Raw genomic sequence first — 17,094 nt, forward strand, 5'->3', positions numbered from 1 at the left:
TGAGAAGCTGCTGTGACTGGGGCTTAGCACGCCTCTGTGTGCCTGGGTCCTGGACTTTCTCACGGCCAGGCCCCAAGTGGTCAGGATGGGGGAACACACATCTAGCCCCCTCACCCTGAACATAGGATCCCCCCAGGGCTGCGTCCTTAGCCCCCGACTGTACTCCCTGTACACACATGACTGTGGGGCCAGGTTCAGCTCAAACTCCAACATCAAGTTTGCTGATGACACTGTGGTGGTGGGCGGGATCTCCGACAACGATGAGAAGGCCTACCGGGAGGAGGTGGCTGATCTGGTACTCTGGTGTCGGGACAATAGCCTCCTCTTGAATGTCAAAAAAACTAATCAGCTGATTGTGGACATTAGAAGGGCTCAACATCCAAGGACGTACACGCCACTGGAGATAAATGGGTCTACTGTGGATAGGGTGAGCAGTTTTAAATACTTGGGAATGCACATCAAAGAGGATCTGACATGGGCAACGCACATTGCCACACTGGTGGGTAAGGCAAAGCAGCGCCTTTACCACCTTAGACAGCTGAGGAAATTCAGTGTCTCTGAGGATCCTTCATTGCTTCTACTCTGGGGCTGTAGAGAGCATCCTGTCCGGCAACATTACAGTCTGGTTTGGGAACAGCTCTGCCCAGGACAGGAAGGCCCTGCAGAGAGTAGTGCGTTCGGCAGAACGCACCATGGGAACTACACTCGCCCCCCTGCAGGACCTATACATCAGGAGGTGTAGATCGAGAGCAAGCAAGATTATGAGGGACCCCTGCCACCCCCAGCAACGGACTGTTCCAGCTGCTACGGTCAGGCAAACGCCTCCGCTGTCACGCTGTGAAAACAGAGAGAATGAGACAGAGTTTCTTCCCACAGGCCATCAGGACTGTTAGCTTTTATAACTCCAGGGACTAAATTTTGGCTTCTCTGTATTATCTTTTATTTATCTCTGTATTATCTTTTATTTATCTCTGTATTATCTTTTATTTATATGCTGTAACTGTAATTCTTTTTTGTGCACAATCCGCAGGCATTGCCACTTTCATTTCATTGCACATCGTGTATGTGTATGTGACAAATGAACTTGACTTGACTTGAGTCAAGAGTGTTTTATTGTCATATGTCCCAGATAGAACAATGAAATTCTTACTTGCTGCAGCACAACAGAATATGTACAAATCTCCAGGGCAGAGAATTCTTGAGATTCACCACCCTCTGAGAGTAGTTCCCATGCACATCAGTTGTCAAAGTCTGCCCCCTAATTATATCCCCCTCACTTCAGATTCATCCACTAGTGAAACCGCCTCTACATGCCCCATCAGGCTCTAATATGTTTTAAGTAAGATCACTCCTCATTCTTCTAAACTCCAAACATGAAGAGTTAGTTTCTATAGCTGCTCGTGATAGAACAACCCTCTCACTCCAGAGAAAAGCCTACTAATCTCTGTTGGAACACCTCCATCGCTAGTATGTCCTTTCTAAAGTAAGGAGTACTCATAATTGCCCTCAAACTATGTAAATTCTACCATAGAAATGCATTTAATTTTATTAAAATATGCTTTTCATAATATATACTGTACCTATATAAAGTGTACTTTTCATGATATTTATCATCTACTGAGTGATTAGCATTTATTTTTATTAAATTTGTTTGCAGATTGACAGAAGATTCAAAAGCACAGTGCTATTCTGCACGATACTAGAACAAAGTAAGTCCAAACAGTTCACACACATTTAATCAAATGATTCGACATTCACATGAAACGTATGATTATTAAGGGGTTGGACACGTTAGAGGCAGGAAACATGTTCCCAATGTTGGGGGAGTCCAGAACAAGGGGCCACAGTTTAAGAATAAGGGGTAGGCCATTTAGAACGGAGACGAGGAAAAACTTTTTCAGTCAGAGAGTTGTGAAGCTGTGGAATTCTCTGCCTCAGAAGGCAGTGGAGGCCAATTCTCTGAATGCATTCAAGAGAGAGCTAGATAGAGCTCTTAAGGGTAGCGGAGTCAGGGGTATGGGTAGAAGGCAGGAACGGGGTACTGATTGAGAATGATCAGCCATGATCACATTGAATGGCGGTGCTGGCTCGAAGGGCCGAATGGCCTACTCCTGCACCTATTGTCTATTGTCTATTGTCTATCTCGGAGAAAACCAACGCAGGTCATGGGGAGAATGTACAAACTCTGTTGTCTATTGTCTATGAGCAATCAGAGGTTGCTTTGTGTGTTTATCGTTTACTGATTCTCGCTGTCTTGTGGACTTATTTTCAGGATGCTGATATCTCCAGGTTTAGCCATGCTCTTTCTCTTGAGGAGTTCCACCGCCGAAGAATGCCCAGAAAAGTGCAAATGTATATCTTCCTTTGAGAGTGTGGCGATTAACTGCAGCTTCAGAGGTCTGAGGGAGATCCCATCTATCCCCGAAACCGCAACTGAGCTTTACCTGCGCGACAACTTGCTGACTACTGTTGCTCCGGGTACTTTTGACAAATTGCCCAACTTGCGGACTATCAGTCTCCACAACAATCCCTGGGGCTGCGATTGCCACATCGCCTATCTCCACCAATGGCTGCAGCACCCGTCTGCAGCGGTTCAACCTAATGTCATCTGTTTCACCCCAGCAGCGATTAGAATGAAGCCCGTGTCGGAACTCAGAGGAAATGAATATTCTGCTTGCCGGTCTCGTAATCTCTATCCATGTCGTAACATGTACGCTGGAAGTATTATTCTTTGCCCCCTCTGTTTGCTTCTCCTCGTTTTGATGGCGTGTTCCTGCACCAACATCAAATCCAAAGCTTATACATTTACACCAAACAATGATGTTTCAATCAATAAACACTTCAAAATGAGGCAAAGAAAAAGGGAGAGGAGAAACTTGCTGACAGACTTTGAGTTGATTATTGAATGGCCCGGAGATGACCTGGAGAAACCCTTTTTCTGCGAGAGCATGGAGCGGCACGGTGGCGCAGCGGTAGAGTTGCTGCTTTACAGCGAATGCAGCGCCGGAGACTCAGGTTCGATCCTGACTACGGGTGCTGCACTGTAAGGAGTTTGTACGTTCTCCCCGTGACCTGCGTGGGTTTTCTCCGAGATCTTCGGTTTTCTCCCACACTCCAAAGACGTACAGGTATGTAGGTTAATTGGCTGGGTAAATGTAAAAATTGTCCCTAGTGGGTGTAGGATAGTGTTAATGTACGGGGTGGGTGGGCCGAAAAGGCCTGTTTCCGGCTGTATATCTGTTACATATGCTACATATTCATTGTAGCAGTCCCAACCTCCTGCACTACTTTGTATCAGGCACACTCACCACACACACACACACACTGTGATTAGGTATGTAAGCACTTTTCAGTATCACTACGCCACACAGGCAAGGAGCTGAATAAAGGAGTAAATTAAGGCAACTGAAACAACCTGAATTGTGTCGTTATTATCAGGACATCAAACCCGAAGACACAACATGGTGGCAGCGGTGACTTTCGAGTAAAAACCCGCGCTATTGTGAATCGCTATTGTGAATTAGGAACAGCGGCTGCAGAGAAATTGATTTTTTTTGTGCACCCGCCTAACAACACAAGATGGCGGCCTCCACAGCAGCAATGAGCCTCCACCCTACGATGAACTGGGACGCCGATGATGTGGTGGAGGCGTTCAAGAAATTCAAACAAAAGAGCCAGCTGGCATTTAAAAGCTTCCTGAAAGGAACTGCAGATGAAGAGAAGGTCAGTTATATTTTACTATGGCTCGGGGAGAAGGGTCTAGACATTTTTAACAGTTGGAGCTTAACAGAGCCTGACTGCAATAATCCGGGAATAGTCCTTGAAAGGTTTGCGAACCATATGGAGCCCAAATCAAACCACAGAATCCATCGGTATGAGTTCCAAGGGCTAAGACAAGACCCACAAGAAACAACCGACACTTTCCTTTCGAGACTAAGGAACGTGGCCAAGAAATGCAGATTTGGTGATGAAGATGACAGAATTGTCGACCAGCTAATATGGGGGTGCGCCCACCAAGAGGTCCAAAAGTCCCTAATAGGGAAAGACACCCTCAACCTAAAAGACGCCGTAGATGCTGCCAGAGCTTTCGAAGCCACAAGGAAACAAATGTCCTCCCTCTGCCTTCAAGTTGGCTCATCTCAGAGCAGCACCAGAGTGAATATAGACGCTCTCTCAAAACGTGACCCTGGCTCCACCTTAAAGGCTCCAAAGCAGACATTTTCTAGGCATGCAAACAAACAAGCAAGCCAAAGAAGCTGCTGGAACTGCGGTACAGAGCATGCATTTGATGATCGCAGGGCGTGCCCAGCATACGGGACTACCTGCAACTCATGTGGGAGGCCTAACCACTGGAAGAAAATGTGTAGGTCAACAAAATCATACAGCACCAAGCCAAAGCAGCAATGGTCAAAGAACGATAGAAATACGAGAAGGAAACAAATACACGCACACGTCCAACAGGAAGAGGAGATAACCTCAGATACCTCTGAGGAAGAATTCCTTTCCGTTGGGACCATTGACGTCCACGAAATGGGAAACAGCAAAACACATAGCAACAGAGAGGAAGCATATACTATAATACAACTACAGAAAAAAGTGGGAAAGAAAAGAACAACGATTAATCTAAGGCTCAAAATTGATACTGGAGCCCAGAGCAATATCTTACCAGTCAATCTTTACGGAAAGATATTCCCTGAACACATGACAAAAGATGGCAGCGTCAGGAAAGGAATCCTTGGAAGTAGCGATGTAGTCCTAGCTGCATACGGAGGTTCCATAATCCCACAGCTAGGCAAAATAATCATAGCAGGAACATACAAAGGGAAAGAAGTGAAATGCCCCTTCTTCATCACTAAATCGAAAGGACCTGCTATTCTCGGCCTGAACACGTGCCAAAGACTGAAGATTGTGTCAATCAACTATGAAATCAAGACAAACTCCTGCAGAATTGACAGAAACATACCCATCAAAAACCGGCCGCCCATCAGGAACAAAGAAGAATTGATGGACATGTACCCAGAGTGTTTTGACGATACCGTTGGTTGTTTTGAGGAATACGAATACCATATCACAGTAGACCCCAGTGTGAAGCCAGTGATCCACCCACCCCGCCGTGTTCCCCTTGAACTGAAAGAGAGGCTAAGGGAACAACTAAACGAAATGGAAGAAAAGGGCATCATCACAGCAATAACTAAACCAACTGATTGGGTAAATTCAATTGTTATCAAAGAAAAGCCAAACGGAAAACTAAGGATATGCCTTGATCCCAGGGATCTGAACAATGCATTGAAGCGCGACCATTATCCAACTCCAACCCTTGAAGAGATCACACCCGCACTAGCCGGTTCCAAGGTGTTCAGCAAGCTGGATGCTAGCAATGGATATTGGAACGTCAAAATAGACCGGAAGTCATCAATGCTCACCACTTTCAACACGCCATTTGGCAGATTCAGATTCAACAGGCTCCCATTCGGGCTGAAGGTGAGTCAAGATGTCTTCCAGCGGAAAATAGATGAAACATACAAAGGCTGTAAAGGGGCAATCGGGATAGCAGATGATATCCAAGTATACGGCAGAGATGAAAACACGCATGATTACAACCTCCATGAGGCTATGGAAAAAACTCGAAGAGCCGGCATAAAGCTCAATGCAGACAAATGCATAATCAAAGAAAGGGAGTGCAAATTCTTTGGACTGATTTACTCTGCAGAAGGAGTGAAACCGGACCCTACAAAAGTGGATGCTATCAACCACATGGAGGAACCCAAAGACAAGAAACAGTTAAGAAGTTTCCTAGGGCTCATACAATACATGGGAGTCTTCATACCTAAGCTTGCTAATCATACAGCAAATCTCCGTGAATTGATGAAAGACGACGCTGAATTTGATTGGTGTGCTTCACATAGCCAAGATTTTGGGAAATTAAAACAACTCATCAGCAAAGAAACGATCCTGCAGTACTATGACAGACAGAAACCTGTAACACTCCAAGTTGATGCCTCCATGAGAGGAGTTGGAGCAGTACTGATACAAAATGGCCGACCTATTGCGTATGCATCCAAAGCACTCACTCCTACAGAATCAAGGTACGCAAACATAGAGAGAGAACTCTTAGCAGTAGTCTATGGCTGCGAGAAATTTCACACTTACCTATATGGAAGGTATTTCGACATCGAAACAGACCACCGCCCTCTAGAACAAATCGGAAAAAAAAACCTCACCAAAGCACCAGCCAGACTACAGAGACTATTACTGAGGCTACAGAGCTACGACTACAACATCAGATACAAGCCAGGAAAAGACCTGCTGCTAGCTGACGCCCTATCCAGACTATCAACACATGACAAACAAGAGATGGAAGGGCTGAGCATAAAGATCCACCACATTGTGAGTGTGACAAGCGTGAAGCTGGAACAGATTAAAGAGGAAACAGCCAGAGATGAAGAACTCCAGCTCCTCACCCAAATGGTAATACAGGGGTGGCCAGAAAAGAGACAACAAGTTCAGCCTATCCTCCGCGAATACTGGACCATCCGTGATGATATTTCGGTAGAGAATGGAGTCCTGCTGGCCGGATCACGAATCATCATACCCAAGTCCATGAAAAAAGAAATCCTCGAAAAGATCCACCAAGGACACTTAGGAATGGAAAAGTGCAGACTCCGTGCTAAATCCGCTGTGTACTGGATAGGCATGTACAAGGACATAGAAAAGCTGGTATCTACATGCCACATATGCCAAAAATACAGGAATTCACAACAGAAGGAGGAAATGACACCCAGTGATATCCCAAGCCGGCCATGGCAAACCATCGGAGCAGACCTGTTCACAGAGAACCAGCAATGGTATTTGATTATGGCCTGCTACTACTCCAAATTCCCATTTGTGAGAAACATAAAGGACTTGAAAGCTAAAACAATTGTGTCAATTGTTAGAGGGTTGTTTGCAGAGCAAGGAATACCTGAGCAGATCGTATGTGACAATGGAACCCAATTCACATCTCGGGAATTCAGAGAGCTGGCCACCGAATACGGGTTCAAAATCACAACATCTTCACCACATTACCCAAAGGGCCATGGGTTTATTGAAAGGCAAGTACAGACAGCCAAGAAAATACTAATAAAATGCCGAGAGGCAAAGGAGGATCCAAACCTGGCACTATTATCCTTACGGGCAACTCCACTAAAGGCTGACATGAAGTCTCCTGCAGAAATGCTAAATGACAGGAAATACAAAACCACCCTGCCAAGCAAAATCCAACCCCCTATCGACCAAGAAGAAACAAGGGCAAAATTGGCAGCTGCCCAGGAGGAGGGGCTGAAACAATACAACAAAAATGCACAGTACTTGCCTGAACTATTTCAAGGCCAAAACGTACATGCTCAGGATCCAATAACAAAGAAATGGACCCCAGCACAAATCACCAGTAGGGCTGGAACCCCAAAATCATATATCATAGAGACAGAACCGGGCAGGCAGTTGAGACGAAACAGAATTCACATCCGCCCGACACCTGAAATGTCAACACCTGCAACTTCAAAGACAACACCAGCAACTCCTAGGACACCACCCACAGCAACAGCAACACCTGCCATTAATGACAACACATTCTCACAAACTGCTACCAGTGAGTTATATAGTCAACCAGCACCAACCAATGGCCAGGAAACGACTCAACAAGTCACCAATACATCGAGTGCAACACTGCAGGCAACAACCAGATCTACTAGATCCAGGAGCAACATCTTACCCCCAGCGCGTTATCGCTAGCACTGGAAGGGACAAGTCACAAGTCACGCCAAGACATGACTCTTGACTGGCTACGCACTACCTGAAAGAAAACAAGCTGCCATTATATATTTTGTTGTGTAGTATAGTAGAAAGCAGAATGCCATGAATGTGGGCAGAATAATCCCACGGTATCTGCTACAGGATTGCCACCCTCGCTCTGGAAATCCTCTAGTGTCACTAACTTTTATTCTTTTCTTTTGAGAAGGGGGGATGTTACATATGCTACATATTCATTGTAGCAGTCCCAACCTCCTGCACTACTTTGTATCAGGCACACTCACCACACACACACACACACTGTGATTAGGTATGTAAGCACTTTTCAGTATCACTACGCCACACAGGCAAGGAGCTGAATAAAGGAGTAAATTAAGGCAACTGAAACAACCTGAATTGTGTCGTTATTATCAGGACATCAAACCCGAAGACACAACAATATCTATGATATTATATGTTGCCACATATATTAAATACCTTGATATACAAAATTTATCATTAAAATCAAGGGGCACTGAGCGAGCTTGTTCGGAGCACTGAGCTTGTTCGGAGCTGGCACATAAATTAACAGTTTAAAACAATGGTAAGTCTGCAGAAGGGCGATTAGAGCAAAAAACATATGTTCTATTAAATATGGTCACTGAAAAAAAGATGCTGTAACCATGATCTTAAACGTGGAGAGTGGAGATGATGATAAATGGTTACAGGTAAAAAAATTAAAAAAATGTTTAAAAAGCAGGATATCATAGATTTATCTACCATTATGAATTTTACTTGAGTAAGTAAATCCACAAGTAATAATATTTCTTTTTACCTCACTAATATTCATATACATCTACACAGCATAACTCAGTTCAGTTTTGTGCATTGTCACGCGTACCGAGGTGCAGTGAAAAGCTTTTTGTTGCGTGCTATCCAGTCAGCAGAATCATTGAGAGTTCCACAATTTCACAGATGGGAGTTTGAGGGTTTAAAAATAAAAGAGAGAAGGTTGAAAAACACAAGTGATAATCCCTAAGTTCCACAGGCTGCTGGGTTAAAGAACCAGCCTCATTGGCCTCTGGTGTGGAGGTAAGTGGAAGAATCTGTGGAGAGTTGATGGGAATGTGTTACAGGGGAAAAAATAGTGGGGTAATGGCATTACTCCGCGTGGTAGCATAGATTCGATGGGCTGAATGGCCTTGCTCTAGTCGTTATAAAGCTATGGAAATAAAAATTATAGAAAGAAAGGAAATTAAAATACAGACAAAGTGGGGAAATAATATCCCAAAGAAAAGTGAGTTAATTCAGAATTTCTTATAGAAATGACCTTGCATTCCAGTATTTTGTCAGACAGATCTACTGAAATAAGAGTGGATAGAGTTATTGTAGGAGAATTGAAATAACAACCACAAAATATATTTTAAAAGCGCGTAGGACTGGGTTCAAAGATGTGAACTATTCTAAAGAGAGGCTCCAATCAAAGATATGTTGGAAAAAAACCTGCAGATGCTGGTTTAAATTGACGGAAGATACAAAATGCTGGAGTATCTCAGAGTTACTCCAGCATTTTGTGTCTACCTCCAATCAAAGATAATCATTTCTGACTTCACTCTATCCAGCCTGGTAACAGTTGCCACAATGGACTAATAATTTGATAACAAAATAGAATGTTTCATCCCTTGGAGATAGTTTAGTGCAATGCTGAAGTCCTATTTAAGGTTTTCTTTCTACTATTTAATACATTTGAGAAATCCAAGATGGAAATCTCTGAAGATTGTGAACGGGTTCTATTGGATAGTTGAGGAGATGGTATATAGGAAAGAACTGCAGATGCTGGTTTAAATCGAAGGTAGACACAAGACACATGAGGAGAAGGTAGTTCCACATGTAGGGGGGGGGGTAGAATAGGGAGGGGTCACACTAATCTTTTAATAAATCCACTGGGAAATACAAGAGGAACTTATTTATTCACTAATAATTAAATGCAGAAAAGGTTGCTGCAATGAGGAAGTGTGCTGGCATGTGAAATCTAGATGAGTACAAAAGATAACATGCAACATAAGGATATATTGATTATGTATATTGAAATTATGTTAGGAGGTGGGAACTCCCAAATAGTGTAGTTGCTGTAATGGATCTGTCGGCCTGAATGCCTATTTCTGTGAGTAAATGCTATGTGAAGCACCACCTTGTTAATAATATTGCTCTTCGATAAAATTAGGCTGGTTACATTTTTTTTCATTGGATTGTTAATTTGATTCAGAAATATTTTTTTAATCCATTAAATGCATAAATAAGATAAAGATAACATCACCATATTTATTACAATAGATAATAGACAATAGGTGCAGGAGGAGGCCATTCGGCACTTCGAGTCAGCATCGCCATTCAATGTGATCATGGCTGATCATTCTCAATCAGTACCCCGTTCCTGCCTTCTCCCCATACCCCCTGACTCTGCTATCCTTACGAGCTCTATCCATCTCTCTCTTGAATGCATTCAGAGAATTGGCCTCCACTGCCTTCTGAGGCAGAGAATTCCACAGATTCACAACTCTGACTGAAAAAGTTTTTCCTCATTTTCGTTCTAAATGGCCTACCCCTTATTCTTAAGCTGTGGCCCCTTGTTCTGGACTCCCCCAACATTGGGAACATGTTTCCTGCCTCTAACGTGTCCAACCCCTTAATAATCTTATACGTTTTGATAAGATCTCCTCTCATCCTTCTAAATTCCAGTGTATACAAGCCTGGTCGCTCCAGTCTTTCAACATATGATTCTGTACATCCATGTTATATATGGGTCGCGGACATTTCACCGTCCGGCGCGGCCTAAGATATGCCGCGGGGGCGGGGGCTTCAATGTCGGGAGCCACGACCGCCCCGACGTGCAGCAACAGCAGCAGCGTGTTCGCCCGCCCCGGATCGGACTTATCATCAGCGGAGCCGGCCGTCTTCGGAGGCTGCGGGAGTGGCTGGGACTCGCCTTAGGCTCGGCCCGCTGCGGACCGTCCGGCACGGCCTGCAACCACAACAACCTGACCGCGGGAGAGGACAGCAGGAGAAGGGAAAGACATTGTGGCCTTCCATCACAGTGAGGAGAGGACTGGAGGAGACTCACTGTGATGGATGTTTCTTTGATGGATGTTTCTTTTTTTGTGTGTTTTTGGGGTTGTGTAATTTTAATGCCTATTTAATGCTTTTATTGTTGGACTGTGGGTGACTGAATTTCGTCCAATATTGGATGACAAATAAAGCTATCTTGAATCTTGAATCTTGAATATAAACATATCCATTCTGTATGGAATGCTATTACAAAATGTGTAGGTTGTAGGCTATGAACATGATCCCTGTGAGAGATGGCTTAAGTCCAAGTGCCACAATAATGAGAAAGGAAGTAAAGCCGATTGCATTAACATCCTCTTTTCTAAAGGGAATTAATTGATTTGTCTGTGTCATTCCTTCTTAATGATTTCTCTTGAGTGAATGTCCAGCAATCCTGGTCACAGTTTAGTTTTGGAGATACAGCGCGGAAACAGGCCCTTTCGGCCCACCGGGTCTGCGCCGACCAGCGATCCCCGCACATTAACACTGTCTTACACCCACTAGGGACAATGTTTTTACATTTACCAAGCCAATTAACCTACAATCCTGTTCGTCTTTGGAGTGTGGGAGGAAACCGAAGATCTCGGAGAAAACCCACGCAGGTCACGGGAAGAATGTACAAACTCTGCACAGACAGCACCCGTAGTCGGGATCGAACCCGGGTCTCCGGCGCTGCATTCACTGTGAGGCAGCAACTCTACCGCTGCACCACCGTACCAGTCAAGTAAAATAAAGGCATCAACACAGGCTTGTATTAAGTGAAAATGAATCTTCCTCTTTAAATGCTGAGTTCTAACATAGATATGAGGCTAATCTTCTTCTCCTCACACCTCTCCTGGTCACCTTCCACTCAAAGTGAATCCCTATTTCCAGGTTCATGTTAGTTTATTAAACAATGTTCTCCGTGGTTCTACATATACGTGGGCCTCAGTTTGTATCATGTATTGGCAGCAATGGCAGCGGCAATGCCTCTGTCTCTCACTGATCTCCATTTTGAGATCACTCAATCCTAGGCCCACAGATCTGATTGAAACATAGAAACATAGAAAATAGGTGCAGGAGTAGGCCATTCGGCCCTTTGAGCCATTCAATATGATCATGGCTGATCATCTAAAATCAGTATCCTGTTCCTGCATTTTCCCCATATCCCTTGATGGGACAAGGAGTTAAAATGATGAGCATAGAAATGATGAGATAAGAAAAGAGATCCTGCAGGCCTTGGCGAGCTGATGGCAAATGCCCGGTGAAACACTTGCCAAGTCTATGCCTGGTCTCACTAATGTAAAGGAACCCACGTCGGGAGCACCAAATGCCGTAGATGAGGTTATAGGTGGTGCCCGTGAACCTCGGTCTCTCCTGGAAGGACCGGGTAAGAGAGAGGGGGTATAGGGACAGGTGTTACATCTCTTGTGGTTGAGAGGGGAAAGCACCTGGGGAGGGGGTGGTTTGGGTGGGAAGAGATGAATGAACCAAAGAGTTGCGGAGGGAGCCATCTCTGTTAATGCAGTATTGTGTTGATACGTCAGTAGATAGTCTGTCATTGCAGTAGATGTCAGTCGATAATCTGCCCCCTACTCTCAATTTCTCCGTCTCCGCTTCATCCGCTCTCAAGATGATGCTTTCCATTCTGAGACGTCCGAATGTCCTTTTCCTTCTGCAAACGTGGTTTCCCATTTGTAGTAATCGATGGATCCCTCACCTGTATCTCTTCGGTGTCTGTGGCCAGCAAGAAAATGGGAAGGGGAGTCATAATGATTAGCAACTGAGTTATCCAGCAGACCTTGGTAGACTATGTGCGAATGTCAAATGGTTACCCAGTCTACGCTTGGTCTTGCCAATGTAAAGGAGGCCACATCTGGAACACCAGATGTGTTCCTGATGCGGCCTCCTTTCGCCCCTCTTACCTCACATTTTCTGGGTTTCTTTCATCTCTGGCCTTTGTCCAACCATCTGCCGATCAATCCCCCCCCCCCCCCCCCCCCCCCTCTCACCTGTATCCACCCATCTCCTACCAGACTCTGTCCCACCCCAATCTCTATTCCACCTTTCTCCGCCCCCCCCCCCCCCCCCCCCCCACTACAATCAGTATGAAGAAAGGTCCCGACCCAAAACATCTCCAATCCATGTTCTCCAGAGATGTTGCCTTACCATGTTGGTTACTCCATGTTGGTTGCTTTGTTACTCCAGTACTTTGTGTCTTTTTTTATTAGAAATTCCAAAGGTTCAGCTGGTGATATTTCCTGCGCTCCCTTTAAATTCACTCTGTTTCCAGTGGCCCCTTTAAACACACTGGGGTCTTGATTTCTGTACCCCCTTTGAACTCAGCAGAGCTTTATAGCAATGCTCCTTTTCAGCACACTGGATCTTCATTTTCCCTTCCGCACTCCAAAGACGTACAGGTTTGTAGGTTAATTGGCTTGATATAAATATAAATCGTCCCCTAGTGTGTGTAGGGTAGTGTTGGTGTGCGGGGATCGCTGGTCAGTGCAGACTCAGTGGGCCGAAGAACCTGTTTCTGCGCTGTATCTCTAAACTGAACTAAACTACAAAGAGTTTGTAGTTGGCCTCACCCATCCCAATGCTGCCGCCCGATCCAAATGAAGAATACGTTGAAGAGAAAACTGAAGTTGATTAGCCCCCAAAACTAAGTTAAAGATGGCTGCAATACAGGCCTGGCAGAGCATCACCAGAGAAGACACCCAGCAACTGGTGATGTCCATGAATCACAGACTTCAAGCAGTCAATGCATGCAAAGGATATGCAACAAAATACTAAACATGACTACTTTCATTTACATGACATTGCTGTGTCCCAAACATTATGGTGCCCTGAAATGGAGGGACTCTATATTTAACATTGCTGTAATTTCCACATGGTGAAACCAAAATGTATAAAAATGGCCTTTATTAAAAATCTGACAATGTGCACTTAAACCACATGTGATTTTTTTTTTCTATTACAAATCTCAAATTGTGGCGTTGAGGCAAATAAATAAATGATGGGTCTTTGTCTCAAACATTATGGAGGGCACTGTAGTTCAGGGTTTATTTGGAGGTTGTAGTGTTTAATAGCCTGTTGACAGTATGGAACAAGCTGTTCCTGAACCTGATAAAAACAAAACAAAAAGAAACACCAGATTTAAAGATAAAATCTTAAAACACTTGAAAAATGAAGAAAATATAAAAATTAAACATTAACTCTGTTTTCTGTCCACAGAAGCAGCCTGACCTGCTTAGTATCTCCAGCAGCTTTTGTTCTGATTTCCGATTCCAGACATCTGCCAGACAAGATGGTACGGTAGCGCAAGGCGGCACGGTAGCGCAGCGGTAGAGTTGCTGCTTTACAGCGAATGCAGCGCCGGAGACTCAGGTTCGATCCTGACTACGGGTGCTGCACTGTAAGGAGTTTGTACGTTCTCCCCGTGACCTGCGTGGGTTTTCTCCGAGATCTTCGGTTTCCTCCCACACTCCAAAGACGTACAGGTTTGTAGGTTAATTGGCTGGGTAAATGGTTTTTTAAAATTGTCCCTAGTGGGTGTAGGATAGTGTTAATGTACGGGGATCACTGGGCGGCACGGACTTGGTGGGCCGAAAGGGCCTGTTTCCGGCTGTATATATATGATGATGATGATGATGATGATGATGATGATGATGATGATGATGATGATGATGATGAAGACAGTCCTTCCTCGTTTGTGTACAGTGTATGGAAATTCCTGATAAGCCCAGCATTAACTCACTCATTGCCCACCCCTCATTACTCTTGCAAAGGTGAAAGTGAACAACCCTCCACAAGAGCAATCCAGTAAGTCCTTTTCACCATCTTGTTCCCTGTTATCCTAACATTTCTACTGCAACCCCATTCCAATTGCCACAATTGTCATTTTGAATCCATTGTCATTTTGACCAATGATGAACAAGTCCACTTCTATGTGCAGGAAAGATCTGCAGATGCTGGTTTAAATCGAAGATAGACACAAAATGCTGGAGAAACTCAGCAGGACAGGCAGCATCTCTGGAGAGAAGGAATGGGTGACGTTTTGGGTCGAGACCCTTCTTCAGATAGAAGTCCACTTCTATCACCCATTTGAGAAAGCATAAGTGTTTCCTAAAGTGAAAGCCTTAAAATGTACGCGCATGATTGATTTAAAACAAATACACCAGACTCAGATTTCCTTGGATAATCTGAAGAAGGGTCTCGACCCGAAATGTGACCTATTCCTTCTCTCCAGAGATGCTGCCTGTCTCGCTGAGTTATTCCAGTATTTTGTGTCTATCTTCGTTAGACAGAACTTTGGTGATCCAAGCAAACAGGAGGCGTAGAGAATGGTGCTCCAGTAACTACATGTGCCTTTCAGTCATATTGACATTCTCCTGTGGCAAGAATGAGCAAAATGTCATTTACTTCAGTCCTCTGGAAACCAAAAGGTGGTGGTAGCAGGATGCCTTCATTCACCACATCTTCTCCTGCTCCTTCTTCCTCTGTGCTGATCATACATGATGCCACAAAATAAAATTGAAAACCAGCAGAGATTGAAAGTCTGAATTTTGCAACTTTTTTAAATTATTATTCTGCTGTTCGAAAGCAGTTCCAAGGGTTAGAATAATCTAGATAGTCTGATTTCCACAACCTGCCAATGGTGCAGCTGGATTGAACTTAAATCTAAGCATCCACACAATTGTTTATTGCCAGGCAGAACATGGTCAGGGGGTTCCACCAGCAATAGACCCGACTCTCCTTTGTGAGGTTTGGAAATCCATGGGAGAGCAGAGGAACATGAATACCTCATTCCGGGATATCATGTTGATGAAGATAAATGCTAATCATCCTGTACATCGAATATCCAATCTTGCATCATGTGCAATATGGTCCGAGCAAATTGTTCACTGAAACGCTACGCTTTTCAGATTTTTATTTTCACCAAATGTAATCAAAACTATTAATTACACCTTGAGAATTTCAAATGTGGATTCTGGTGATGTATTAAGAAAGTATCGTTTAATCGCAAGATGCAGGCAAAATCGTAAACGAAATCAGATAATTTGTTTTTTAATTGAACTTTGAACTCGTTTTAAGCAAACAAACCAAATTCCATCATAAGGGGTCTATTTTAAAATAGGACAATGGACGATCTTGAAATTTAATGTTAATGTTTCAAACACTGTAATAAAGTAGTTTTATACAATAAAGAATACCGAATATAGGAAGGATGTCGACAAAATGGAGAGGGTACAGAGGAGATTTACTAGAATGTTGCCTGGGTTTCAGCACTTAGGCTACAGAGAGAGGTTGAACAGGTTGGGCCTTTATTCTTTGGAGCGTAGAAGGTTGAGGGGGGACTTGATAGAGGTTTTTAAAATTTTGAGAGGGACGGACAGAGTTGACGTGGGTAGGCTTTTCCCTTTGAGAGTGGGGAAGATTCCAACAAGGGGACATAGCTTCAGAATTGAGGGACAAAGGTTTAGGGGTAACATGAGGGGGAACTTCTTTACTCAGAGGGTTGTGGCTGTATGGAATGGGCTTCCGGTGGAAGTGGTGGAGGCTGGCTCGATTTTATTATTTAAGAGTAAATTGGATAGGTATATGGATAGGAGGGGATTGGAGGGTTATGGTCTGAGTGCAGGTAGATGAGACTAGGTCAGGGAGAATGGTCGGCGTGGACTGGTAGGGCCGGACAGGCCTGTTTCCATGCTGTAGTTGTTATATGTTATATGTTATATGAGTGCCGGGAATCTGAAATGTATTCAATGGCGGAAGCATTGATCGGTTCCAGCAGCACCGGCGAGAAACGGTGAAGGCTCCTCTGATAGTTCACCTTACAAATCTTGAAGGAAAAACAATCTCACGTATTTTTCTGTTCTTGGCTTCACAAAACATGTCTCGTTAAAGCGTGTTTTATTTTCCATTGTGTTTACGAAGAAAAAGCACAAACACGATTCTGTTGGCACAAAAAGCTGGAGTAACACAGCTTTTATTCAGTTATTGTCTGGAGAAGGGTCTCGACCCGAGACGTCACTGGAATTCTTTGCCCCAGAATGACTGTGGGGGCAAAGTCAGTGGATATTTTTAAGGCGGAGATAGATAGATTCTTGGTTAGAATGGGTGTCAGGGGTTATGGGGAGAAGGCAGGAGAATGGGGTTAGGAGGGAGAGATAGACCAGCCATGGCGAAGTAGACTTAATTGTACGAATGGCCTAATTCTACTCCTATTCCGTATTTATT

General features: G+C 44.1%; 1 protein-coding gene across 1 annotated transcript in view; it reads left to right on the forward strand.

Annotated features, from left to right (window-relative positions):
• Positions 1-17,094, forward strand: part of gp9 (glycoprotein IX platelet) — a 41,032-nt gene that overhangs the window by 23,460 nt on the left and 478 nt on the right. The window contains exons 2-4 of the mRNA XM_078414680.1: positions 1,658-1,709; positions 2,273-2,972; positions 14,089-14,164. Coding sequence (XP_078270806.1) covers positions 2,274-2,972; positions 14,089-14,164 — 775 coding nt within the window. The 5' untranslated portion in view covers positions 1,658-1,709; position 2,273. The remainder of the gene's footprint in view (positions 1-1,657; positions 1,710-2,272; positions 2,973-14,088; positions 14,165-17,094) is intronic.

Source organism: Rhinoraja longicauda, chromosome 17 (assembly GCF_053455715.1).
Source record: "Rhinoraja longicauda isolate Sanriku21f chromosome 17, sRhiLon1.1, whole genome shotgun sequence".
NCBI classification, from domain to species: domain Eukaryota; kingdom Metazoa; phylum Chordata; class Chondrichthyes; order Rajiformes; family Arhynchobatidae; genus Rhinoraja; species Rhinoraja longicauda.